This window comes from Aulonocara stuartgranti (genome assembly GCF_965226115.1).
Source record: "Aulonocara stuartgranti genome assembly, chromosome: 4".
Lineage (NCBI taxonomy): Eukaryota > Metazoa > Chordata > Actinopteri > Cichliformes > Cichlidae > Aulonocara > Aulonocara stuartgranti.
Window position 1 is genome coordinate 27,150,784 of NC_138942.1, and position 27,510 is coordinate 27,178,293.

The 27,510-nt window shown below is 45.0% G+C and overlaps 1 protein-coding gene across 4 annotated transcripts; it reads right to left on the minus strand.

Moving 5' to 3' along the window:
* On the minus strand, nt 1-26,924 carry bptf (bromodomain PHD finger transcription factor). Of its 4 annotated transcripts, none has more exons than XM_082531929.1 (31): nt 26,165-26,924; nt 23,493-24,315; nt 21,733-21,953; nt 18,737-18,922; nt 18,346-18,528; nt 16,241-16,453; nt 16,076-16,155; nt 15,590-15,942; nt 15,331-15,462; nt 15,000-15,129; nt 14,766-14,901; nt 14,399-14,668; nt 12,772-14,299; nt 12,371-12,495; nt 12,146-12,274; nt 11,878-12,028; nt 11,666-11,789; nt 11,315-11,558; nt 10,163-10,299; nt 9,962-10,070; nt 9,643-9,878; nt 8,383-9,547; nt 6,751-8,276; nt 6,514-6,596; nt 6,204-6,429; nt 5,566-6,095; nt 5,293-5,469; nt 4,941-5,133; nt 3,412-3,496; nt 2,963-3,149; nt 1-908 (listed from the first exon to the last, which is right to left on the minus strand). In XM_082531929.1, exons 1-31 carry the CDS (start codon nt 26,658-26,660, stop codon nt 869-871), a joined length of 10,218 nt encoding a protein of 3,405 aa, XP_082388055.1. In that variant the 5' UTR covers nt 26,661-26,924; the 3' UTR covers nt 1-868. The 4 variants fall into 4 exon arrangements, with proteins under 4 accessions (XP_082388055.1, XP_082388054.1, XP_082388056.1 ...); XM_082531928.1 differs by having other exon boundaries at nt 10,163-10,302; XM_082531930.1 differs by having other exon boundaries at nt 1-1,902; nt 10,163-10,302.
* Between the last annotated feature and the right edge of the window lie 586 nt (nt 26,925-27,510).

A 27,510-nucleotide genomic window follows, 5' to 3' on the forward strand; every position in this document is an offset into this window, starting at 1 on the left:
TCTGTGTTTTCCATTTTATTAAGTTCCATGTACATCAATATTTCTTCAGTTGTAATACAAAAAAAAAGGAAAAGAAAATCAAGTCAAAATCTGATGATTTTTTTGTGTTTTTTTGTTTTGTTAAACAAACAGGGCAGGAACCTTCAAATACATCATCCTTCTCAGTCACTACTGCAAAGCAACTCATTTACAATAGCTTATTACTTTCAGTAGGTTATAGAAGTTTAACCAAGCAGACTATCGATGTCCAGATAATTAGTACTTAAACGATCTTTCATGCCACATCAGACTAAACAATGAGTGGAAATGGGAGAAAAAACATTGCTCCACTGTGATATATGAATTTAGACACAAAACTCTACTCATTATGCTGAGTAGAACCTAGCCATTGTTTGACAGTATTCCGTTTCTATTACATTGGACATGATGACCACAGGAATGGTCTGAGGGATTTTTTCTTCTTCTTTTTAAACCAAGTAAGAAAAAAAAAAAGATAAAAAGACTCAGATCAAAAAAAAAAAAAAGTACATGGAAATATGAGAGCTCGTAAGAGTCTTTTCTCCGAGGTAAACTTTCTTCTGAAATGCCTCAGTTGTTCTCGCTCCTCTGATGAAAGCAGGTCCATAAAAACAGGTCCCTTACAGCTGAAATGAGCAGAGGGCGGCTCTGCCTGGAAAAGAGATCCCGTGAAAGCAGCAAGCTGGTTGTCCAGCTTCCCCCCACCACCACTACCACCACCTCCCGCTGCAGCGGCGAAGAGGAGCAAACCCCAAACACAGGGTGAGGCAGAGTCCATCACAGAGTTACAGTTCAGGAAAGCCATATTCTTGGCAAGTGCATTTTTGTTTCGCGCAATGTGCGATGTATCCTAAGAGGCTGCAGAAGACTGAAGCTTGTTGTTATGAGACCTACAGAACGTGAAGAGAGGGGAAAGTTGAGAGCCCTTCGCAAGGTTGTTTATTGCTATAACAGTGATCAGACAAGAGACAAGAGGATGCAAAGGGGTCTGCATGGGATCCTACAGCCATGTTGGTGTAATTAACTGGGAATGCTTTTTATTAGTGAAGAAATCTTCCACAACTACAAACTGAGGTTACTTTGCTCTAACTCCTTACTCCGTCTAGTACATTTTAGTCTCATAAAATAATACTATCTAAAAATTATTTCATTGTTATTTAAAACAGTCAAATACAGGCATATCTTACAAACGCTGTACATGATTTAGAGAAAAAAATAAAAGAAGGGTATATACATTCAAGACAACCACCTTAACAGCCAGGACAACAACAACAACAAAAAAAAAATCAAACTCAAGGAGGGAGGCAGTATACAAAACGTCTTATAAATATCTCTCTATATTAAAATATGCAGCTTTATATCGTTGAGTCAAAATTCCCAAATTAACTCGGGTGTAGAACTGAAATAAATACAAGAATGAGAAACTAAAACGCATTTTCTACTGAACACAACCCTCGTTAGTGTGACTGATTGTTCAAAAAGGCCACGACTCCTGATTCGGGATCACAGACTGTATATAAAAGATGGAAGTAGCCACCGTGGCTCACCATTATCAGTTTTGACAGCAACAATGTTGCATTCAATAAAACCTGAGACTGTTGACTGAGAGTGAAAGTCAGTGGCTTGTTTTCTGTAGCTATAAGAAAGAAAGCAGATAAAAAGTTGAAGTTGGGGCTACTTTCATTTTTTCTATACAGTCTATGTTTACGATGTGAAGACAGCATGCCCCTCAATTACACAACGGGTTCCTGAAAACCTCTGGTGTTTTGTTTGTGTTCTTGTGCCTTTTTATTCTTTTTGTTTTGCTTTCATATCAATATTACTAGAGACCCCAGCATCCAGTCCAGACTCCAGCTAGACTGGCCCACTTAAGAATCTGACAATCTGTAAGAAAGAAGAAAATGGGATGGCATAAATCAAAAAGGCATGCAGCAAAAGTGAACAGACACAAATGCAAGATGATACACAATACAAGATGTAAACATGGCACTCGGGTTTGCCAAGACACTGGATGTAATGGCCTAAAGTCTGTCAGCTCTCTTGGGTTTTTAGTACTGCCAAGCAACTACAACGTACAAGTAAAGCACAAGTAAAACATCATCACTACACACATGCTAGTGCTATAAAACAAAAGAAGAAGAAAAGAAACCGTGAATGGAAAGCCATAAATGCACACATTAAAGGGGACCTATTAAAAGTCCACTATAGTAGCTTTGAAACTTCAAAGTAATCCTTAATTCTTATTTCAGCCCTGCTCTGTCCCTTTAAGCCAAAACTCTGCTGATTGGCTGCCCCTTGTAACAGCAGTGGGTGGGACTTATATGCCTGTAAAGAGGACTCTCACTGACATCAGGCAGATGAATACCTGCTCATTATTTGAAACCTTACCCGTGTTTAATATGAGCATAAATACACCACAGCTGATATACTGGTATTGGCATTTATAACAGCTGAGAAATGGCAAAAAACAAAACATAAAAATAGTAAAATAAAAAAGCTGAGGGAGAAAAAAATCCCTAAAAACCTGGCAACCATGTTATGAGTGTTAATGTTGCGTGGTTTGTCCACCAGAGGGCACTGCCCTGTTGGCAATACAGATTAGAAACATGACAAACAACCAGCTGATCCAACCTTAGCAAGAACGAATGTCAGGAAATCTGTTTGTTTCATGCTAAATATTGGCCAGAATATCAGATTTCTTTAAAATCACTAAATATCGGTACCAGTCTTAACAATCCTATATAGGCTCTAAGCATAAACCATTACATAACAGTATCGAAAATATGGAAAACCATCATAGGTCCCCTTTAAGGAAGAAACAAATGAAATGGCAGAATTACTGAAAAAGCCAGTCAGGCCAGTCGAGTGTTTACAGCAAACAGACGAGCACGGAGGAGAGAAACTTGTAGGCCGAGTCTGCGGCACCAGCAGCGCTTAAACTCACCTGCTCGCTTTGAAACCTTTTAGCTTCTGTACAAAGAAGGCTTCGAGCGTCTCGGCGCACTGATAGAAGGGCGTGTCGTTGGGGTTGTAGTAGCGGCAGTTGTCGAAGATTTTGGTCACGTCTGCCACAAACTCCGTGAGCTTGTGATAATGTCGCTTTTGCAAACGGGTTTCCATTGTGGAAAAGTCTGCGAGGAAGGAAAAGCACGACACATTGCTCACATCACAAAAAATACATACATTTACACAATTTTTATCACATAATTAGTCTACGCAAACAAAGAGAGGCAAAAACAGCAAATAAATGCTGTAACTGGAGGAGAAACTAAATAATTATAATAAGTTAAAACAAAATTCTCCCGTACGTGGTGAATTCACACGTGAGTAAATACTTTAAAAAGCATTGTCTTTTTTTTTTTTTTTAAATGACCTTTTGTCACACAGTCTTACCCATTGGCTCCTTGATCACACGATAATAATCAGGCGCGTCATGTGGATCCACCGGCTCCAGGAAAGGCCATGCCATTTTATGAGACTGGGGAAGAGAAAAAAATAATAATTCAGGAAATGATGCCGGTTTTGTTACTGCAACTACTTTAGGCATAAAATAAAACTTCACTGTCAACATCCCTTGACTACACAAACAAACACACACATAAATAGCATCAAAGAACTTAAATGTAAAGACAAAGCAAGTATTTTATTGTGTCTTGTTGCCATGTTTTAATCTCAAAAAATCCATAGTTTTCACTCACTTTTTCTACAGTTTATAGATTTTACAGTTTCACCCAGTTTTGGAGCCACCTGCATTTTCTGAAATATAAAAGACCTAAATAGAGATTGACTCAAAACATCCCCATCCCCGCGTTACCAGTTTATAAATTGTGTTGATAGGCCACGTAAAACCAGAGTCATGATAAACAATATATGCTGCTTATGAGCAAAAAAAAAAAACAGGGGAAGTTTTAGAGAGAGAGAGAGAGAGAGCAGAAAAAGAGGGAGAGCGAGTTTTGAGATGTTGAGAGATTTGTGACGTTTAGCGTGTTTGGAGTGTGTAGTTAATGTGTTGTCTTGTGTAGTTAGTGTGTAGTGTTGTGGATAGTTTTGTGTTGTGTGTCAGAACAATGAGGCGACTGCTGTCTCCAGGTAGAAACAGGAGTGATACACCTGCTGTCAGGTATCAGGCTGTGATGTTTATAGTGGACAGAAATTATTGTTTTGGAGTGGCACAAATAATTTGTGTGGCATCTTATTGAATGCAGAACAGCTGATTGTTCTGTAAATAGTTTAAAATGGTTATTTAAAAAATCAAGGTAAAAGGTAATTGGATGCAAATAACTTTGTTGTTTGCAAAACTTGTGCATATGATTTTAAAATTGAAAATGTATATTTGCATTTAAAGTTATGAAAAATGATTCATTAAACATGTTTGTGGTTGTTACAGTAAAAAAATATTTTCTTCTCTGATTTTATGTTTTTTGTCTGATTTTAGATCAATTGTGTTAATACAGTATGTCAAAATGAAAACATAACTGTAAATTCAGACACGTGAGGTTGTGCTGAAAAGAATGATACCAAACAAGGCAAAGTAAATAGTTTTTAAAGGTGAAATGTGGAGGGAAAATCAAAAGTAGTTAAAAATGGCCCATTATACCCTGGACCCCAGAGGTTTAAACGCTTTTTTAAAAAAAAGTAACGCAATAGTTACTTTTCAAATAATTAATTACTTTTAGAATACTGTAACTCAGTTACTTTTTTGAAGAAGTAACTAGTAACTATAAACTATTAATTACTTTTTCAAAGTAACTTGCCCAACACTGTGTATTCCTAGTGCTGACCCTGTAAATAAAAACCTTGTGTGGGAAATAAGGAAGTCGCTGAAAGTACCTCTCACTGACCTCAGCCCACACATTGGAAACCACCTTGTTACTGTTAATATAAAAAAAATGACACAGTCTTGAATTCCAAAACTTTCATACCTGTAACGAGCGTAATATTCTTTTCAACCCCTCGTAGTCTTTGTCAGTAAGCGGCGTGAGGACCGTCATGGCGTCTTCTGTCGACTGGCACTGCGGGCACACGTACACGTCGATGTGATTGGCTTCGCTCTGCAGGATCCCCACACAGCGGCCGTGGTACCAGTTCTGGCAGCGATCACAGCCTATGTAAAACCTGTGGGTGAGCGACGCACACATCCCGGTTAGCACACTGAAGGAAGACTCCACACAAATATGCAAACAAAGGAAACGTCTGACACAGACTGAAAAACAAAAGCGGTGCTATAATTAGAGCAGACAATGCTAACGTAAAGCCATCCATATGGTGACTTACTGCGATTCATCGTATGGTGTCCGGCAAATGCAGTACAGCTCCTCATTACTTCCTCCCTCCTGCCCGCGTTTACAGTCGTTACACACAAAGTCCTCCAACTTCTTAGCCTCCTTCTCCGTGATGCCAACGCAGGCGCCGTGAAACCAGTTGGAGCACAGGTCACACCCGATATAAAACCTGAGAGAAATCAGGTGATTTAATGACAGCAGAGTGCCTCACAGTCAAATTACAATGACTTATTACAAGTCCCCCCCTCCCCTCAAGACAGCTTACTTTGACTCGTCATAGGGCGTTTTACAGATACAGTACAATTTGGTGTCCTTCTTGTGATCCTTTGAGGTAGAAGACAGCTTCTTCTTCTTCTTCTTGTGTTTTGAAGAGTTGGAATCTCTGTCCTTGTCTTTGTCCCCATCTCTCTCCTTGTCCCGGTCCCTATCCCGATGTCTGTCCCGTTCTCGGTCTCTCTCCTTCTCCCGATCTCTTTCTTTATCTCTGTCTTTGTGTCGCTCTCTCTCCTTGTCTTTGTCCTTGTCCCTGTCCCGTTTCTTACTCTTGTCGTGATGCCTCTCCCTTTCCCTGTTTCTGTCTTTGTCTCTCTCATCTTCTCTCTTCCGCTTGTGGGACGATGAAGGTGAGGTGACTGTGCGCGTGCTGTGAGAGGAATGTGTGGAGTGAGAGAGTTGGGAGGAGTGGGAAGACTGGGAAGAGGCAGCCTTGACTGTTGCTGCAGCAGCCTGGGCAACAGCAGCTCGAGCTTTCTCTTTCTCTCTCTGCAGCCTGGTTATGTCCCGCCTCAGCTCCTCCTGAGAGGGAGACAGCACATGTAAGGAATAAAAGTAAACAAGAATATTCCCACTCTCTCTGTCTATAGACAAAAAAAATATGTTTGAGAAGGCTGGAGATGTGCTCACCTGCACTTGCAGCTGCAGCTCTTTGTCCAACAGGGCCCTCTTTTTGAGGATTTCAGCCTTGAGATGTTCTTTGTGCTTGTACAGGAGCGCGGTGAGCTTGGTGGCATTCTGCTTGGAGCGTTTCTGCTCCACCACCTCTTCCTTCTTTCTTTTCTTAGCTGCCTGCTTCTCGTCCTTCTCAATCTTGTCGAGGAGGAATTTCATCACCTGGTTGCAGACGATCATCCTGAAGAGAGAAAAGAGCGCGTTAGTCGCTGGTTCATCCGCGTCATCGGTTTTAAACAGTTTTAACCGACTCGAGCTCCTGAACCTTTGGTTCTCCTCTCGCTCAGCTGCAGCCAGGGTCTTCCTCTGTTTCAGCTGTTCTGCTGTAGCATTCTGCTTCACTACCGCCTGACATTAAAAAAAACCCAAAGAAGTTATTTTAATATATGTTCGATTGTAATACAGTGTCAGGTCTAAAACAGGTCTTTATATAACTAACATTTGCACACAGACATAAATTTTGTGAGAAATCCCTAATTTTTGTTCTTCTTTTGACTCATACCTGCTTCTGGATGCCGTCTCCAGGGCTGATCGCCTGTGCGTTCTGCTCCTTCTGTTCCCTTTTAGCCTCCTGGTGTTTCTTCTTCTTTGGTGTTTGCTGTAGCTGCTGTTGTTGAACTTGCTGCTGCTGTTGTTGTTGCATCCTTTGAAGCTGCTCCTGAACACTTGCCGGTGCCTGTATGGTTACCATATTCTGGATCTGGTGGGCTTGAATCTGTCCCCCGGTTTGCTGGATCTGGATCGGAAGCTGCAGTTTGATCTGCTGAGGAACCGTGCCACCCTGCTGCTGCGCTTGCGCCTGGATCTGGGCTTGGATCTGGGCTGCAACGTGGGGCGGCAGAGCTGACAGCAGCTGCACGGGCTGCTGGAGACCTGGAACTGTGATGAGCTGATGCCTGATTGGAGACTGGACCTGAATCTGAGGCTGTGTTTGAACTTGAGTTTGGTTCTGAGGTTGGAACTGGACTTGGAGCTTTGCTTGGACTTGAGGTTGGGCTTGGACCTGAAGCTGTTGTGGGACTTGAGTTGGTTGCGATGACTGGACTTGAAACTGGGGTTGGGTTTGGACTTGAGTTTGAACTTGTGACTGAATATGGACCTGGGGCGGCTGAGAGGCCTGAGTTTGAATCTGGCTTTGTTGCTGGAACTGAACCTGAACCTGCGGGTGGAGTTGGGTTTGGATCTGAGGCTGCTGTTGAAGCTGACTTTGGGCCTGAGACTGAACCTGAGGCTGGGGCTGAACCTGGGGTTGCGGTTGGACCTGAGGCTGTTGCTGAGCCTGAGGTTGGGTTTGCGGCTGCGTTTGGAATGAAGCTTGTACCTGGTGGTGGTACTGAGGTTGGACCCTCGGTTGGATCTGGGCCTGGGTTGAAGCCTGAACATGAGGCAAGGTTTTTGTTTGGGATTGAAACTGCACCTGAGGTTGAATCTGAGCATGAGGGGGTACTTGCCCTTGGGGTGGCTGCTGAGTTTGTGGTTGGATCTGTGCTCGTGGCTGAAACTGAACTCTGACCTGGGGGTGACTTTGAGGTTGTGCTTGCAGATGCGCTTGAGCCTGAATGTGTGGCAACTGTTGGACTTGGCCGCGAGGCTGAACCTGAACCTGTGCACGGATTTGGCCTTGAAACTGGGGCTGAAGCTGAGTGCGGGTTTGGGGCTGAAGCTGAGACTGAGCGGGTCTCATGGTGGTCACGACAGAGGAAACCGGCAATCCCGTCATATGAACCTGCACTGCTGAGACCGGTATTTGTGCCACCTGCTGCACGGACACGACGACCGGGTGCTGGACTTGTGCTTGAGACTGAGGAGTCAGAGATGCCTGAGGCAGCGGAGTAACGGGGGAGTGAGTGGCGATTGGAGCAGGGGGGGAGTGAGTGGCGATTGGAGCAGGGGCGGAGGCGGGTACAGCAGCCAGAGCGGGTGGCTGAACAGCATCTGCTGCCTGTAGAGCTGGCTGAACTGGAGTCTGCGCTTGAGGCGAGGTGGGAGTCCATCCTGAAGGCTGAGCTGCCCTCTGCTCTGTCAAAGCTACAACGAGACAGAGAAGCAAACAGAAAATTTTAAAGTCAACTAAAGCAAAACCATTCTAAGGTCCACTACAACAGGACAGTGCTGATGATGGTGGGCACTTTACCTGGCACTGAAGGTGTTGTTGAGGTGGCAGTAACTGGTGTGACAACAGCGTTTGCCACAGCAGCATGGAGGGGGACAGGACCTGTGGCTTGGATTTGAGTAAGAGCTTTGGCTGGGGACGGGACAGCGATCTGCGTGGACATGACGGCTATGACGGGAGCAGAGACGGGTGCAAGGGCCGGGGTGGGAGCTTGGACAGGTGAAGGAAGAGAGGCAGAAATGGGCACTGGAACAGAGTTAGGACCAGCTGCTGCTACACCAGCAACCTGGGGGAGCAGGGGATCAGCAGCATGCACCTGAACTGGGGTGGAGGATAACCCTGGAGCAGAACTGAAGGCGTGTGCCTGGACTTGGGATCTGGGGACAGCTTGTCCTGGTGGTGAGCCTGCAGTTTGGGTTTGTGTAGGTAGAGAACTGGGTGCGAGGCTGGAGACGAGGGTTTGGACCACAGGTTGGAGGTCAGCTTGTGATGATGCTGAGGTCAAAACCTGTTTCTGAGTTATAGACGGGCCTGCATTTGGTGCTGGGAGGGCTGGAACCGATGATGCCAGCTGGGGCTGTGCAACAGCTGAGGCTGGTGTGGAGGGCAACATCTGTGTGGAGGAGTGGGTTGCAACTTGTGGCAAAGCAGTCATGGGAGTGGATATTTGCGAGAGTGCAGGGACAGGTGACGGGGTAGCGGCTGAAAGGTGCATTTGAGATGCAGCCTGGACGACAGCCTGTGGGGAAGTGGGCACGGGGGCTGCGACTTGGGTTTGCATGGGGACTGGAGCTGGAGTGGGGGCTAAACTTGGCATCTGTGTCGGGCCTGCAACATGCGTTGGGGCAGGCAAAGGGGCCGTCATTTGGGTTTGGGCTACAGATGAGGGAGTCGTCTGGACTTGTGCAGAAGCTCTGGGTTGAAGAGGAGTTGACATTTGGGTTTGGGGGGTCTGGACTGCAGTGGGTTTGGCAGGGGTAGCAGGAGCAGGTGCTGAAGTTGGAGCTGAAGATGATGGTGGAATCGGAGTGAAGAGGAAGCGCTGGACCTGGCCATTGGGCATAGCTGCCTGCATTAGTTGTTGACCGGGGCCGGGGATGACTGTTACACCCTGCGGGATGATCTGCAGCTGTCCCTGGGTCTGGCCTTGACCCTGGATCACCACTGTCAGACCTGGGTTTCCTCCCTGTGGAGTTGCACACAAAAGGATTTTTTTTTTTTTTTATATTTGTAAGATTAAGATATTATAAATTACTTTTAGAGAGAAAGAGTAAGGGAAACCTGTGCACTCTGTGTAAGCTGCATGAGCTGTGCCATAGTGAGTTTAACTTGACCCTGCTGCGGTCTTTGTGTCTGGGGAGGAGCTCCGGGAGACTGTCCAGGAGCTGTGGAGGCAGCACACGGTGATGGTGCAGGACCTGCAGCCCTCTGACCCAAAGCTGCCTGCACAGGTGTAGAACCAGGCACAGCTGCAGGCTGGCCACGGCCCATCGGAGCCACAGCCTGATGAACCTGACCTGGAAGGGATCAAGATTTATTATTTGTATTGAAATGTTGGGGATGTTAACCTGAGAATAAAAAGTAGCATTCAGACACAAACCTGGCTGAGCTGCTGAACTTCTGACCCCTGCTGTGCCTACAGAGGTAGACTGAGTGAGTGGCTGATTCACTGCGGTACTGGGCTGTGTTTGGCCTCCTGCTGTGGTGACCTAGAAAAACAAACCCAAGGGTGAAAACATCAGTAATCATGCTTAGTGTCTTTAGTTAATAAGTGAAAAATGCAGGGTGAAGGACAAAAGACCTGTTGCTGGGTGGTTGAGGTGGAGGTTGTGGCTCTGAGGTTGATGTTGCCAGTTGTAGGATGTAGTGTGCTGTATGTCCTAAGGTTCGCAGGAGGCCCAGAGGGGAATATACCCAGGACTTTTTGCTGCACTACACCTGCTGACAGGAACATTTATGTTAAAAGGAGAAAAAGCAGAAATGTGCTAGGAACATAGATACAGGTAAACAAGAACAGAAGGGAAAAGCATGCACTGAGTATGCGTGTCTGAAAGTCTTCCTCACTCAGTTAACTAGATTAAAGTAGTTTATACACACAAGCCAAAGACCAGAAAAAAACGATTTTACAAAACAGAGATCAGCTTTTAGCCAGAGAACCTTTTCAGAATACACACACACACACACACACACACACACACACACACACACACACAGAAAATGTGGCATTATCTAAGCTCAGCATCAATACTTCAACGCAAGTCTGACATTTTCACATAATACTTCACCATCCATTTTTGGGCACACATACGCCAAAAACGGCAGGAATGGATGTCATTCTCGTGCTCCCTACCTCCTTGAGTAGTGGGCATGTTCAAGGTGACAATCTTGCTGTTAGCGGGCAGTGGCAGTTTGGCGGCGAGGACCTGGCCAGCCACAGTCACTGGGCTACCAGCGATCTGGAAGGCTTGCTCTGAGGTGGTGATGCTACCAGCCACAGTGGAGGCTGCAAGACACACCACGCCACCTGTGGTCATGGGTAACCCAAGAAGGACCACCACAACAGCCAGTCTACGGCTGTGGTGTCCACTGTTGGGAGTCAATATAAGGAGGCTGATGTTTTGAATATTTTGGTATCGGGTATATTGGTTTAGAGTCTAATGACACACGGTATTGCATGAATGCCTCAAAGGATATACAGAATTGAGAATTTTTGCAGGATTCAAAGTGGACACCACGAACCACAAAATTATTTTGGCATGCGAATCGTACTCATAATGAAAACGCTGAAGTCGTGCAGATGATGTATTTTTTATGGATGCCAATATTACTTAAATAGAAAAAACAGAAGAAATCTTATGGCACCCTCCTCGGTTCCTCCATCTTACAGATGATGATGAGGATGATGAGTAAAAAGGAAGATGACTAAACCGCTCCTCATCTTCCAGCTGCTCACCTGAGCTGTTGTTAGCCTGACCCTGCTTGACCCAGGAAGCAAAAGACTGATGGAAGTTCTTGTCTTGCTGGAACGGGACTGGAGAGCTCAGTTTGGAGGCCAACACCATCTTGGTTCCTGAAGTTATTTGACTTGTCTTCTGGCCCACCGATACTGGGGTGCCAGGAGTGCCGGCTGAGGTGGTGGTGCACATTGTCGTGGTTGTTGTGGCAGTTGTGGTCGGTCTCTGCTGCTCGAGACGTTTCTGAAAGAAATGTGTCCAACCATTTAAATGTGCTGCTGGTGCGGCGCTTTACCCAGAGCCAGAATCTCTGATTACACCCGTGTAACTGCACTGCGCCGAGTTTCTACCTGCTGGGCTGCCAGTCTGGCCTGCTTCAGCTGGTTCTCTAAATGGGCCTTGACCTCCTCCGCTGTCTTCAGACTACTGCCGGTCTTGGAGGGATCTCCGCCCTGTGACTTCTCCCTCTCCAACCTGTGGCACCAAAAAGAAGGTAAAGTGTTCACTAACACAGTGACGCTATGAAGAAACATACAGAGGCGACGCTGAGGGAGTTCCTCACCTCTCTGCAAAGGCTCTGATCTCCCACAGCTCCAGCTCCTCCTCGGGCACCCACGTTTCCACAGCAACAGGACCAGTCGGTTTAGTGGGCTCCTGCTTCTTAGGCCTCAGAGCACTTGAGCGCAGGCCTTTCCTCTGTGGAGTGGGGGTTTCTGCTCACAAAAAGTCAGAAAGCAACAATTAATTATGTTTAGAAATCTTCTTCAAGTGGACCATTAACAGCTTGTCAAAGATCCTACATCATGCCCAAACAGACTTTCGTTTTCTACCTTTGGGAGTGTCTCTGTTTCCGAGGGGGCAGATGATCTTCCTGATGCAGTATTCAGAGCGGATGCCATAGGGCCCCACGTCTCTTCGTTTTATAATCTCAGTTGTGGTGATGTCTGTCTCCGTTGTTTCTTTGGTGAAAGATAAAACACATTGCCACATTTTCATATTTTAAATTAAAAAAACAGCAGAAAACTGTACATAACATGTGCTCAGAATTTTCTAACCTTTTCGCGTTGTCCCTACAGCAGCAGAGGGCTTCACAGCCATGTCGTCCCACCTCAGGCAGGCCCACAGCAGCCTCAGCATTAGACTGACCCCTGCCAGCGACCTCACAGTCTGAAGACGGTACCTGAACAGTCACCAAAGCTGTTAGTTAGTAAATCTTCCAACAGTAATTCAGTTTATATTAAACTTTTTTCAGCTGCTCTCTTATTCACTGGGGTTCATCACAGTGGCTGAGAGGCCACTACTACTACAGCCAACTGTGAGACGAGAGCCTTTCATTAAAGAAGCAGCTAAATTATTTGAGGGATTGAGTCTATGGCAACCTGGCTATTGCAATGACATCATACTGTAGCAGCAGATCTAAAGGTAATTTCAAGAAAAGGTTAAATGTGTTACGGACCTCCACGTGATTCCAAAGGTGGGCCGAGGTGAAGGGTACGGCCATATATCTGGAGCAGGCTTGGCATTGTAGTTGAAGATGGGAACTTCTCTGAAGCCTGCCTTCCTCGCCAGTCTCTTAAGGTCATCGTTCGGGAGGACAAAGATGCTCTTCTTGCTGCTCTTGGTGACAAATTTGCGGTAAGACGGCAGGGCTGTGCCCGAGCGGGCCTTCTTAGTTTTGGAGAACCTTAGAAGGCTGACTCTATTTTTGGTGGAGTACTCTTTACTTATTGTCATGGAGCTGGCTGAACCAGAGGCGCCCGTTTTGGTGTCAGCAGCTGGAAGTTTAGTCTTCTGGGAAATGGGCGTTCCGGAGCTGGGCTGGGTGGCGGAGCTGGAAACGGCGCTACTTCCTGCGGGCACATCGAGCTTGCTGGTGCTGCTGGGCGTGTCTGGTATCAGGGAGTTCTGAGATACTTTCGTGACAACGTCATTGGTGGCAGAGGACTTCAAACCTTCACCACTAGAGCAATTATCTGTAGTTTTATTATTCTGGCAAGAAGGGCTTGAAGACTGAAGCGTAACAGGCACTGCCTCCTTGGTATCCATGGCCACATCCTCACTCTTACTAACAGAGTCTCCTTTCTCTCCAACATGGTTCTCTAATTTTGGGACTTTCATAGGAGGGGGGTGACATATATCGGATACATCGTTTTGCGAGAGGTTTCCATTCATCAGGGACTTGACGGGCTCTTTGACGTCACCTTGATCTCGGGTTTCTGGGTTTGAGTGCACGGGTTCTGTGACCATAGTTTTCCCATTCACCTGTACTGGACTGGTCTTGCTTTGGGTTACCTCCATGCTCTCTGTGTCACTCTGTTCAGAGTCTTTCTCAACTTCCTCATAGGCACGTTTCTTTGAATTCTCAGACTTCTGTGTTTTTTCACTGTTTTCTAATGTCTCTGTTATACAGTTGTTTTTATTGTTAAGGCCAGGGTTAGTTAAGGGTCCTCCATTCACCTCTTTATGGGCACAAACCTCCCCGCTGTTTCCGTGCACAGAATTTAATTCCCCCTGTTGACCTCTGTCGGGTCCTAACTCCTCTGATTTGACCTCCAGGCCGTCCGTCTTTGCTTTTATGTCCTCTTGATCGAAGTCAAGCTTTTTAACCATGCCATCTTTCACTTGTAGGCTTTCGTCCTTCTCTTCTACTTTAACGCACGGAGTCGTAGCTGTCTGCTGTCTGGTTGATCCTTCAGTCTTAATAACAGGAGCAGGTTTTGCGGCTGCCTGTCTTAACTTCTCAAGTCTCTGCTTCTCCTCCAAGGTGAACTGCTTCACCCGGCGCTCCAGGAGCCCGTCCAGCTTGGAAGGCTTTACTTTCTTCTTATAAACTGTGCGCAGCTGGAAGCCCTCACTGACGTTCACGACGTCAGCGAAGAGTTTCGATGTTGCAGGCTCCTCCTTGGGTTGCTCGAGTTTCTGGGTTGGTTCATCCCTCTCAGGATGTGCAGCAGGTGAGGAAGGGCCTTTGCCATCAGGATTATCTATGACAAAGAAGAGCAGGGGTTAGTGGATGATGGAGATGCACATTCATGGACAGCATAGAGGCAAAAAAAAAAAAAAACACCTTAAATTAAACTTACCCTGCTTGTTGTTTGAAGAAACCTCTGTTTTCTCATCTTCTCTTTTTGCTTCAGAATTTTTTCCCTGTGCCTCTTCTGCAGGCTTCTCCTCCTCTGTGGAGTTCTCAGATTTACGGTCCTCCTCGCACGAGGCCCTCTGAGATGACTCTGTGACGGATGCTTGTTCTTTGGCCTTGTCGGCTGTCTTTTGAATTGCCTGAGTCTCCATTTCTGTTGGCATTTTCTGCTTATTTGTACAGTCTGCTGCATTTTCCTTCCTCATTTTAGCCGCTAATGAAGACAGCAAAAATAGTTTATGCACCCAAAGCGTCAGCCGCAGGAGAACATATCAAGTACCATTAAGAAATTAAGCTACTTCATCTCTTACCTTCCAGTTCTTTGCGGTAGTTTACGTTTGTGTTTCCCGGGAGCCTCGGAACAAAATGGGCCACGTGCGTCCTACTGACCCAGCACCACCCGCCATACCCCGTCACTCTGTACTCCTCCCCCTTCTGCTTCCACACCTTGTTTGGAAAAAATTACGAGGAGGTTAAAAAGTAGTTTTCAGACGAGGTAGTTTACACATTAACACAGAGAAGAGTTAAGATGCTGCTGTTTGTACCTGGTGTTTGATGGGGATGGTGTATTTCACCCATGTGGCCTGCTGCAGTGTTTCCTCATCTTCCAGTTTTTTCTCTCGTTTTTTCACCTTCTCCTTCTCTTCCCGCTCCATGGAGGTCATACGATGTAGCCTGTATTAAAAAAAACATGAGCAAAGACATAAAGCACAAGGACCGTATTGGAAACAGGAAAGTCATTACCGAGTTTGTCAGCCGTGCACTCCAAAAAGGAAAAATGAAGAAATCCCAGGTGCAGTGACTCACAAATAACCCTTTAGTTGTGTTTTACTGTTTGTACAGACATTTTCACAGCGCCACGTTAGTTTTGTTTACCTTGTGTGTCCAAGGGATTCCTTCCATACAGACAGCATGACCACTGGTTTGATGGCACACTCCAGTATAGCCAAGGCCAAAGCAAATTCTCTGGCCTTGCTGCACATCTGCACTGCTTTGTTCCAGTTGGTCCTAGAAACACCAAACACAAGCAGCATAAAACTACTGATAGTGATGTTCATATCTGAAATGCGACTCTGCCCAAACGTAGCACGTCTAAGAACTACACGGGGGGCGTTTCCACTGGTCCCAGGTGTACCTGTGTGATGCCCAGTTGGGATGCATAAACGGTCCAGGGATGTTCGTCTCCAGCTGGATGATGGTAAGACGCAGGGTGGAGATTGTCAGGCTTCTCGAGCCGTAGATGGAGCCGTTCCATTTGAACTCCGACGCGGTGGTCAAGCTAAACTTGTGGGAGAGGTGACGCTTCTTGTCGTGGTCCTCCCGGTGCTGATGTTTGTTGAGGGCCAGGACATTGGTGCTGTACTGGTTTTGGTAGACCCTGTATTTACCCTCTTGGCCAAGTTTGAACAAGTTGTTCAAATTCACCGTCAGGTCCCGTTTCAAGAAGCTGAGACGCAAGGACTCGACGTCTGAGCGAACGGGCGATGACTGAAACACGAGCAGAGGACAAAGGCACATAAAAACCCGTTTTTATATTTAAAAAACAGGATGACAGTTGCAACAGACTAAAGCGGCACATTTCACTTTTCAGCAGTGAAGCTGGACCAAACCTCTTCCTCACCTCCTTGCTCCCTCTGGGCGTATGGTTATTAGACTCCTGCGCCGCTCCTCGCTCATTCTTGACCCTTTCGTTATACTCCTCTGTTATTCAGAACACACACTCACTATCAGTATCACCAAGGCAAAGGCAATTCACCACAAATGAAAAAGCCCATTTAATTATCACCTGTCCCATCCTGGCTGGTAAAAGAGGACTGAGAGGACCTATCGGCCAGGTCAGGTGGCTCGGGTTTCTTGGAACTCGCCGATCCAGGAACCTGGCTGCTGCCACCATTTGCCTCCGCTTGAGACGACTGCGGCTGTTGTGGTTGATTTTTAGTTGGTGCCTGCAGATCACCAGCTCGCCTGACTTCGCTGCTAGACTCTTTCGAGTCCTCGTCTACAGAAATATGCCAAAAAAGACTGAGTGCAGTTAACAATAACAATAACAGCATCAGCAGTGCGAGGTGTTAGGAAGTAAAAGTTCCTCTATGCATGTGGGAAAATGTGCCTGCTCCCATCACTACTAAAGTATTAAAATACCGTGCATGCATGTGGAAATTTATGAAATGTGCTTATTATATTCACATCGCCATCAGAAATGTAAGCCACATATTTATGCTTGCTTCTACAAAGACGTCTTTTTCATCTTAGCATCTGCCTAAAGCTTTTATTGTGAAGGGTAGCCTCAGAAAGAGCCCATGGTGCAGCTCAGGTAGTGACGGTGAGCTGTAAGTGGTAACTGTGTGTAAATAATTGATCAAAAAAAGAAAAATGTACACAACATTGGTGAACAAAAAGAACAAACCAAAAATAACAATTATTAAATCCTCAAAAAAAGGTGAAAAAAAAGAAGTGTATATGTGAATTAGCATATACCCAACAAACTGTTATAAAAGAAGAATGCTTAGTCGACAATTCAAAGCTTCCTCAGACCTAAAATAACTGAAATCTATGACACTTCCAAAATGAGGCGAACACCTGCGGCAACCTAAAACGTCGGCTCTGCCTCAGAGTCGTGACGGGAGAGCATTGCGCACACACATGGAGCTCTTTGTTGACGAGGTAGCAGGTGGGGAAACGGCGGAAAGAGCCTTTTGTCTTGAGCGACAAGAACCCGACCAAATGGCCATAAATTGGAAAGAGAATAAGGAGCTGCTTGTGACAGACATGGCGTGGTAGCTGCTGCCAAGGACGCCGTTTATCACAGTGCCAAAAACAAAAAAAAAGAGAGAGAGAGGAAAAAACCGACTTGCTTTTCAAGACCAAGCGTGCAGCAGACAACACAAAGCACAGGATAAGTAATTAAATGCACCAGGAATAACTGGGAGAGCTTGCTAGCAGCGCTTAATGCACCTGCCTTCTTTTAAAGCTAAGCGTAGGAGCAAAACACACGGAAGGGTTTCTGTGCAGTGACGTGAAAGGAGAAATCATCTTCTCACAGTTATGGCCACTCCAGTGTCGTCAGGTCTTGAATGTTCAGAGACAGATGGATGTGTAAAAACTGCCACTGAGGCTTTTTTTTGTTTGAAATGTTTCCCTGTGTCCAGATCTTCAGCGTTTTCTTTCACACCCACCGAGACGCATGGAATGCACCCGAGCGGCCTCCGCTAGGAAATATGCATCACAGCGTTTCACACTAGCCCGTTAAAGTCAGGGCAAACCGTAACAGAGCGGACAGCCAACACTACAAATAAGCTATAAGTGGAAAAAAAATAAATGAGACCAGAAAAAATGTTGCAGCTGAGCTGCATGGTTAAAAAACTTAAGTATATTAAGGAAGGAATTAGTTTTTATATTATAGTATAACAAAACCACAGTTCTATTCCTACATTTGCAAGTGTTTGATAAACGTAACCAAATGTGTGCAATATATGAAAAGATTTTACTGTGCACAGGTATGGTGACACTGGAGCCCAGTATGATGGCTGATGTTAGGGCAGGGTCCTTCTCATATCTGCTGATATAAATCAGGTCAGACACATGTAGATGGTAACTGGTGTAGCCTGTAAAACATAATGATACTAAAACTCTTTCTCTGGTTTAAATGCCTGCTCAGACGAAATCAGACCAGTTCTGCTCCTTAAAAAAAAAAAAGTTCTTACGGGTGATCGACGAGGTTTGAGACGAACCCTTAAATCCAACAAAACAGATGAGCGGGGTAAAATGAAGGCAGGGTGAGCAAGAAACAGCGGAAACAAAGCGACAGATGATAATGGATGCACAGCCCAGCAGCAAGGCGTGAAGTGCAGGACGACAGCTGGACTGCAGACCAAACATGAGTCTGAGTACCTGTCCTTTCCCGCTTCGCATCTGGAGCTGACTCGCTGCTCTCCTGGCTCCCAGAATGGGAAACTTGCGCTTCCTTGTTTGATTCAATGGATTCTGTTTTAGGCAGGGCTGTGTCCAGCGCGGCAGAGCCCGGGTCAGGATCTGACGCGCGGCTCTCTTCTGCAGCAGGCGGAGCGCTAGCCGCTGTGGTGCGACAAGACGAACAGCACCGGAAGAGTCAAAATGGGTCAAGTAGAGGTAAAAATGAATTTGCTTTGATAATGCTGCAGACAGAATTTCAGCTTCTGCGTGTAGGAGGCTAGCTCTTTACTTTGAAGAATTGGAGAAAGTTCCAGTGGGCAGTTGAACAAAAAAATAAAAAAAATAAAAATACATCGGAGAAACTTTTTACCTTGTGAACCAGCTTCTCCCATCGGTTTAACCGCTTTGCTCTCTGCGTTGTCGGGCTGCGATGTGGACTCGGCAGTAGCGTCAGCTGCATTTACAGAGCCTTTATCTGAATCCTGCTTTGGCTCCTCTGCTCGAGTCTTTGCTTCCCGTGCCTCCCGCCTGACCTTCAAACGCTCCACGACAACTTCTACAAACAAACGGAAACATTCATTCATTCGACATGGAAGGCAACAATTACACATATGTGCAAATGACGTAGAAAAGTAATACTTTAAAACTGTTAAGTCTTAAATCTAAAGCATTAAAAGTAAAATAAGAGGTCTTTCAGAGCTGCTGCTCTGGGGCACGAGGGATAAATAAACAAACATGTACTACGGCCAGCCTGTCACAGTCTGACAACATGTTGTTAGACGTACTAAATAGCAGTGAGGAGCAGACCAGCATCTAACCAAACCCCACCAATGTTTGTGAGATGTTTACGTGCAGATAGTCATTGTTTACAGGAGGCTTACATTCCAGCATCACTGAAATAATAAATAATTAAAAACCGCGTTAAAGAAATTATGCATAGAGGCTCTAGCATTTCCTTGATCGTTTCTTAAAAGACAGAAGATATAACGAGCCGACAAATATAGTGCAGCAGACCAAAACAAAAGAAAAAAAAAGGATAATGAATGAATGGCATAGAAATAAAAATTCTGCAAGTATAAATGGCATTAAAATAGCTTCTCTTTTTGCCTACTGTACTCCACTACATTTGTGGTGTACTTACAGTAAAACAAAAATGAAAAAGGTTAACCACGAAGTTTCGGAGCAACAGAGCTAATCAGACACGTAAACCACCTTCATCCAGCTGAACATGAATATTTCAAAGAAGCTAACAAAGGCAAAAGTGGTTAAAACCAGCCAAAGGTGAAGGCCCGCCACAAGCCAGCAGCCTCGGTATGAGCAAAGGTTCAAAGAAAATTATGGCGAAGAGTGGAAAAAGAGAAAAGGCTTTTATTTAGTGAAGTTATAAAGACAATGGAAAATTATGCAAGCACTGACATTTGTTTTGCCCTTCTTTTGCTTTTGTGTGGTAGGTGAAATATATCAGGTAAAGGTGAGCGTACAGCAACTCATTTTCAGGTCTTTGTACCACTTTCTAGGAGGTGAGCGCTTTATTTTCAGGGTTGTTTAAGTAAACGAAGATCCTGTAACTTTTACTGCAGCTTGAGAGAAATGGTAAAGTTTAACAAATGGTTTTATTATGAACATAATAAGGTTAATTAAAGAAAAGATGTCATGCAGTCAGTTGTAGTTCTCACAAAGAAAAATCTGTATCAGGAGATCACAATCAATGCATGCCTGTCTGACATTTCCCTTATTGAGTTATCTCATGATCATTTTCTTGACTAATTATTTCATATATGAGTTATTAGACAGACATCTTCATCTTCCGCATGAAAACAAGCGCTCACTCTTCCTGCTCAACAAATGACAAGGGCGGAGCCTTATACCACGTGATACAGAAGCTGTGCCGTGTGATGCTAAAATTAGCAGGGAAAAAACAACGGAGAGCACGTCAGGGATGACGAGAAAGTGACAGGAGAAAATCCGTCCCGGTCAACCACCCAAACATCAATAATGGGAACCTTATACAGCGCTTCCCTATACCCGTCGAACTCCCGCAGGCACAAAGAAATTACGGAGGCTATCACTTATCACCTGACCAAAGATATGGCTCCCATCAATACTGTGCAAACGAGGGATTTAGGAAAATGATCAACACCCTAGACAAACGCTACACAGTGCCGTCCCGCAACTATTTTTCTATTGTTGCACTACCTGCTCTATACATGCAGCGTCGAGCAACGGTGGAGACGGAATTTCAAGCAGTACAACATTTTGTGGCAACGACAAAATGTGAGACATTTGTTGTTTTTATGTTTATTTATTGTTTTTATGTTCAGTCGCAACTGTTACGAAGTTGATGTGCAGTTAATAAGTGCAATAAATATTTATATTGGAAAAGAGAATTGTGAGAGAATCGTGATCTCAATTCTAAGCCAAAAAATCGTGATTCTCATTTTATGCAAAATCGTGCAGCCCTAATAGTATCCTCCAGAGTCCACTACAGAATAAGGCATCCATATCATACTTTTCAGTTCCAGTATAACCCGCATTATGTTTCTATAACTTCACTAATCCAGCAAAAATTAAGTTATTCCCATAAATAAAGATTTAAGATGGAGTGGAATTTCCTTTATCAAATGTTCAACATCTCAAAGACATCATGTGTCATAAACCTAGTTTTCACTGGGACAGAGACAACTGCGTCCCCACTGACACGAACCAGGTGCAGGCCTCACCGTGCAGCTGCAGAAAGCTTTTAACTGATGAAAAACACCAGCTTTACTCATAACTCTCTTTTGTCTGCAGTGGCTTAAAAAAAAAACAAAACATTTTCTTCCTCTTCAGGCTTCAGAATACCGACAAAAACCTCTATCTTTTGGCAGATCCTTAATAAAACACAGCATCTAGCAGTTTCTGACATACACAGGAAAACTGTTAGAAAACACAGGACAGACATGGCAGCCTGTCAAACTCAAACGGAAACTGCTGGCTAAGTAATCAAAAGTCTTCTAACCACTGCCTCCCTGGAGGAAAACAGAAGGGGAAAACAGTTGCTTGCTGTCTGAGAGAACACGACGCAGGAAGAAAAGGCAGCACCTAACATTTCTGCGCCAACTGTCAGAGATGCAAAGTGCTGCTGCCTGCAGAGCATCGTCTGAAGCATCGACGTGTTTCAGAGTGCAACCCTGCGGGACCTAAACGCGCAAGGATGCAAGCGTATCACAGCTCGAGTCGCACGTGCTCTGATCACTGTCAAATCAATGATTTCAAGCTAAGCGTCGCTACATTCTACATCTCTATAGCATGAAAATCCACTACTATGAGCCTGAGCTCCCTCCATTTGCAGCTATCGCACAAAAGTAAAAAATCCATGATGTGTACCGTTGGCTGCAGTGAGGTAGGCTTTATTGTTTCCACGGGCTTTGTTGGTAAGGTCCTCTGTGATGTCCATGTGAGCCTGGACTTCCTCCTTCATCTCCTCGAGGGTTGCATGCAGGTCCATCTCCCAGTACTCCTTATCCAGGAACTCCATGAGCTCCTCCAGCTGAGCCTTGGTGCTGTAGTACCAGATCTTTTTCTTCTCATGCTCCCCATCCTCCTCACTAGGAAGAGAGAAAAGGCTAACCATTAGATTAAAAAAAAACATTATTTCCTTGGCTATGACAGTGCAACGTTTAAATAGAATATAATTTAAAGGGGCTGAACTCCAATTGCACATTTTTCTTTTGGGCTCCAATAGAGCAGCTTTGCATGAGTCAAAGTTCACAGTAATCCTTATGCGTCTTACACAGAGTCTGAAACAAGCTGTTTTAACTCCTTCCCCTTCAAGGAAGCTTTGTGCTGATTGGCTGCCTCTTGTAAACAGAAGCTTTGAACAGCAGGTGGGTGGGCATTCTGGACTGCTAGAATAAAGATAAAGAATAACTGAAACATCATCACTGCATCTTCTTCAGGTGTAGCAGCTGCCATAGGGTGAAAGGCAGGTTACACACAAGACAGGTCACACCATGGTAACACAGAGAGTGCTAGCACTCACATTCACACCTACAGCCAGTTTACATAAACCTTTGGACTGTTGGAGGAAGCCAGAGCACCTGGAGAGAACCCACGCAGACATTAGGCAGAATATGCAATCTCCACACAGAAATGCCCCGACCAGATGGTGGATTTGAACCCAGGACTTTCTTGCTGTGAGGCAACAGGGCTAACCACCAGACCACACACCAGAAATGATGACTACCAGGTGTTAAATAGGTTTCGATTCTTTGCTTTTATCATGCGTTCAGCTCAAGTATAAAGTTTCTTTCCCCTGAGTCAAAGAGATTAAAAAGATTATGGCAAATACTGCCTGGCACTGAGATTGATTTCACCTGTTGTTTGTAAAGGCTATGCTCAAACAACATCATTTCCGGGCATGAGATGCAATCAGGAAAAGCATGACTGGCACTAAAAGATAAAGGGCTTGGATTGCAGGGCTCTTCTATAATTTCTTGACAAACAAAGGACTGAATATATGAAAGCTTATATTATTTCCCAACAACTTTCACTTTCTCTCTGCAGCTGTTCACTCTAAAGGTTAGAAAACAAAAGGGCGATTAATGAGGGATCATCTTTTAGAAAATGGTATGCAACTTTATACATTTATGTCTGCATGGTCTTTTTTTATTGTATGCTCAAAGCTGGGGCCTGTCTGCTTATGGTATCATTCATTAATAGCTTGTAATGTACCATTTATACTTAGACCATGTAGATGTAAGTACATTTGTTTAGCTAAAAATTAGCCAGAAAACCAAGGATGACTGAACTTATTAGGACATTTAAAACTGTAAAATAACTAGATGTTGCAAATCGGCCATATCTAATCTACAGTGCAACTGAGATAACCGAACAGACACTCATTTCATCGAACTGTGCTTCAGTCTTTTCTCTGAATAAGTTGCAAAGTGGTTGGTTTGATAATATCTCTGGTGTTACATCATTCAAGTTACAATTGGGCAAAGTCAGATTTGAGAATAACAATCTGAATAGATTTTGACCACCTTAAATAACAATGATCAAATGCTTGCTGCTTGGAAATAAGCTGCCGGAGCCAAAGAGACCAGCACAGAATAATACTGAGGGAAACGAGGGCTCCGACTTACACAATAATCCTTCTGTTGAGGAACCAGTATTTCCTTTGGTGGCGGTCATATCCAATGGGCTCCTGGCGGACGTAGGGCCTACATTTCTGCGCCTCGGGCACACAGTCTGTGACACCGGACACCTTGTGCGCCACACAAATCTCACACTGCCACTCGTCCTCTGGAACTGCTTCCAGTGGCGGTTTCACGCACTCCAGGTGGTAGACTGCCGAGCAGGTCTCACAGCACAGCAGGTCACCCAGGCGGTGACACACGCGGCAGTGGTCGTCGTACTGCATGCTGCCGTCAGACATGAGCTCCTCGCGGGCGATGTTGGTGGTTAGGAACTGGTCCACCAAAAACTGCAGCACCTTAATCTTACTTCCAAGAGGACTGTAAGGGTAATCATCCACCTCCTGGTATTTCAGAACATGATGGTACTCCACATCGCTCTCACAGTATGCCCGCAACACCTCGGGCCACGTCATGCCGTCAATAAAGTACAGAGTAGAGTTGACACTGTCCTTGAGGTCAGCAGGGCCAAAGGTAGTGTTGGAGGAGTCCTCCTCATGCAGGATGGCCTTCAACAGGGAAATATGGGTCTCGGCAATTAAAGTGCATTGCTCCTGGCCTACCAGTGCTGCACAGAAGTCCTCGAAGCGGAAGGGGGAGAGACGCAGCACTGTGCTGAAGTTCCGTAGCACCTCGTAGATGGAGATGGCATTGAGTAGCTCCTCATTAACCACCAGGAGGTCCTCAGAGGTGTCGGGAAGCTCAAGAGGAGGGATCTCCTTCTCTTCAAGAATGGGAGTTCGAGGTCGGGGAGTTCGGCCTTTTTTCCTCCCTGTGGGAAACACGATGAGATTTGTGAACGAGAAATACGGCACCTCAAAGTACCAAGTACAACGTAACAAAAGAAAAAAATAACACAATTACTTTTAAAGCTGTCATGGTAATAACTATGTTAAGGATATTACCAGCTTTTGAATTGTCATACATTTGCAATATATTACAATGCTCACCTGTAGTATTTTTTAAGGTAGTTCTAACTATTATTGTTTTCAAATATGCCTGTGAAACTTATGTGCCAGAAAAAAAATCAAATAAAAAGACAAAATAGAACATTTTACCCTAAATGTGAAAAAAAGTTAACTTTCCAAGTCTGGTTCAAAAAGTAAAACCTTGCATCCATCATTTTAGTCGATACTGGCAACAAAAAGTCAGGAGAACCCCTAAGCAATACACCTGCTGTAACGTGTTAATTAGACTCTCGCCGTTTAGGCCGTTCCTCAGCCTTTGGCTTATGATGGGAGGGGGTTCTCTGCTTTTCTATGGAGAATTTAGTGAACCTGCGCATCTTTAAAGGCTACATTGACTATGAATGATACATACGTATGCAGATTATGGAACAACATATGGTGCATGTACACGGTGCTTTGAGTGCTCAATGAGAATAGAAAGGAAAGAAATCAGTCTATCTTTCTAAGGGAAGGTCTATATTTTTAGTAAGACAATGTAAAACCGAGAAGTAGCCTTATTATAGCAGCATGGCTCTATAATAAAGCTCCCCACTAGAAACCCCATGGTTCATTGTGAAACAGAAAACACGGGCAGCTGTGCAGGGCTACCCCTGAAACCCCGTGCCAAGCAGGGATGGGGAATGGTTTTACTTTCAAAACTACAGCATTTGCTCTCCTCAGGTTTACCGAGTATTAAAAAGAAGCTGCGATTCAACACAACACTGAGAACCCAGATTCAAACTCAAAACGAGCAACTGGTTTTTTGTTTTTTTAAATGTCCCTTTTTTTTGTGTTAAAAATCAAATTTAGATAGTTGATTTTTTTTATTTTCACTACTTTCTATCTACATTATACACAGCGGCACACCTTTTTGAGAATCCTGCAGTGGTGGGAAACTTTTTAGAGCGATACTTTGGCATAGCCGGGTCGACACATGGCCAGTGTCATTATTAGCTAAATGAGGGAACCTCCACCTCCCTGCACTGAGGAAAACAGTGACTGTCACCTGGCTAATATTGTTACATCTACTTAAGAATCCCAATACAATGTTTCCTGGCTCGGTTGCACCACGAGAACAGTTGCTGTCGGTGTTTTCATGAGTTTGAACTTGATTGATTTACAGTTAGCCAAGCTGTCAAAAAAAATGACAAGCATGCTAGCTTCGTGGGCTAGGTTAGTTAGCAGTCTCTTTTGTGTACTCCTAATAAAACACTCAAAGTAGAAAGTAGAACATACTGCTCTCATAAAAAGCACTGGATGTTACGAACACTGATTAAAAAACATACAGGTGTCGTTCTTTAACCAACGCAGACTTATTAAGACATTAGCTAGAAGCTAATATTTCCTGCTAAAGTTAGCACGTTAGCAGCTAAGATGAATGCATTTGCAGATTTGATACTTGGAGCCAGAGGCCGGTGGTGTTACAGGTGAAATATATGTGAGCTATTTGGTGACAGACGTTTGTGACAACCAGGTAAGCTGGTGATCCCGCTGCCGCCTCGCTCTACCTGCAGTAGCCTTAATGAGGGGACTGCGGCCTGTGTGCATTCTCCATTTTGAACAATAACCTAACTGCTTCCTGCACTCATCAGCAACATTTCGGGATGCATTTTCAAACCCCTGCAAAGTGTGTGCAGACACCGTGCCCGTGGCAATATTTAAGTGCTTATTTACCCGGAGTGCTGGCGTGTGTGCTCTGACTCCGAAAACTACTCTCTGTGCAGTAGCTGGCATTATCCTCCTCCTCCTCAAGCATATCATCTTCCAGGCAGTCAGAGTCCTCCTTGAGGGCCTCTTCCTCCTCGGACTGAGGTTCCTCCTCAATAAACTCATCTTCCTCCGACCTCAGGCTGACAGCATCGTCGTCCTCCTCGCTCTCGTGGTCATCGTACACAACCGCTTTGGATGCAGGCGTCCGCCTTCCTCCACGACCACCCCTGCCTCCTCTAGCACCAGCACCTCTCCCTCGTCCCCTGCCCCGTGTCGACGGTCCCCCTCTTCTCTTTTTCGGCGTCTTTACGGTCTCCCTTGTGGGGCTCTCAGCGTCCTCGTCCCCGCTATCCCTTAGCCTGGGCTTCAAATTCCTCCTAGGTCGCAAGCCCCGGGCCGCAGCTGGAGATGGCTCCTCGGTTTGTAGCGGTTTGGGCGGCCTGCCCCTTTTCCCTCTCATGATAGGCGAAATCTATTATTTTACGCTCCCAATGTTTGCGTCTCTTTAGCCTGCACGAACGCGAGCGAAAGCGGGACCGCCACAAAGCTGAACTGGCGAGGATTCAGACGGTGCAATAGGCCCCGTAAAGCCCCCGTGTCTTTTTCGGGTGTGAAAGCTCAAAACGTTAGCCCGGCGTCCCGTTCTGGTGCGCCGAGAGCCGCCATTTTTTCTTCTCCTCTGCCTCTCTGGCTGAACAAACAGCAGGCCCTCGCTACGGGAGTCACGTGATGTCACTGCTTCCAGCTCAGTGGCAACAATGACCGAAATGACAATTACTCCAAATTAGTCTCATGTTAAAAGTCACACTTCTGTTTTTGTTTAGTTTATAGAAATAAGCGCACATTTTAATTTTAACCGAACATAACTGAGGCCATCTGTTTTTCTGCATCTCCATGGCTCAGTGCCGCCCTTTAGGTTTTGTTAAGATGGGAGATAAACGGCAACAAAATAATCGAAAGTAATGCACCTAATGTAAAACTACACGTTACGACGAGCTGTAAACTGGACAATGAGCTCATATGCATGTGTGGAGGATTTCAGCTGATGCATACTTTCAGAGATTGCAATAGTTTATATACGTGCAGTGCTAATATATTAAGTCGTAAGAACTGAACAAATACAAACACTTGGTATTAATAAAAGGGGAGAGGATACTCTAATAACTACATAGAGAAAATATTCAGCAAATCTATTTATTTGGCACGATTAAATAGATTTAAAAAGCCGATGAGGTTATATTAAGGCGAGTATAAAGCGGTAAACTGAGTTAAGATTGGCTCTTGTTTCCCTGCTTGTTCCAGCTTCCAGT

Bases quoted from the DNA above. Each gene is read 5' to 3' on its own strand.
- bptf (XM_082531928.1), bottom strand. From the start codon at position 26,660: ATGAGAGGGAAAAGGGGCAGGCCGCCCAAACCGCTACAAACCGAGGAG. The intron at 6,597-6,750 runs GTATGAGTCAAA...TTTTAATGTCAG, and splicing joins GAGACGGCATCCAGAAGCAG to GCGGTAGTGAAGCAGAATGC. The intron at 6,430-6,513 runs GTTCAGGAGCTC...TTCTCTCTTCAG, and splicing joins GAGCGAGAGGAGAACCAAAG to GATGATCGTCTGCAACCAGG.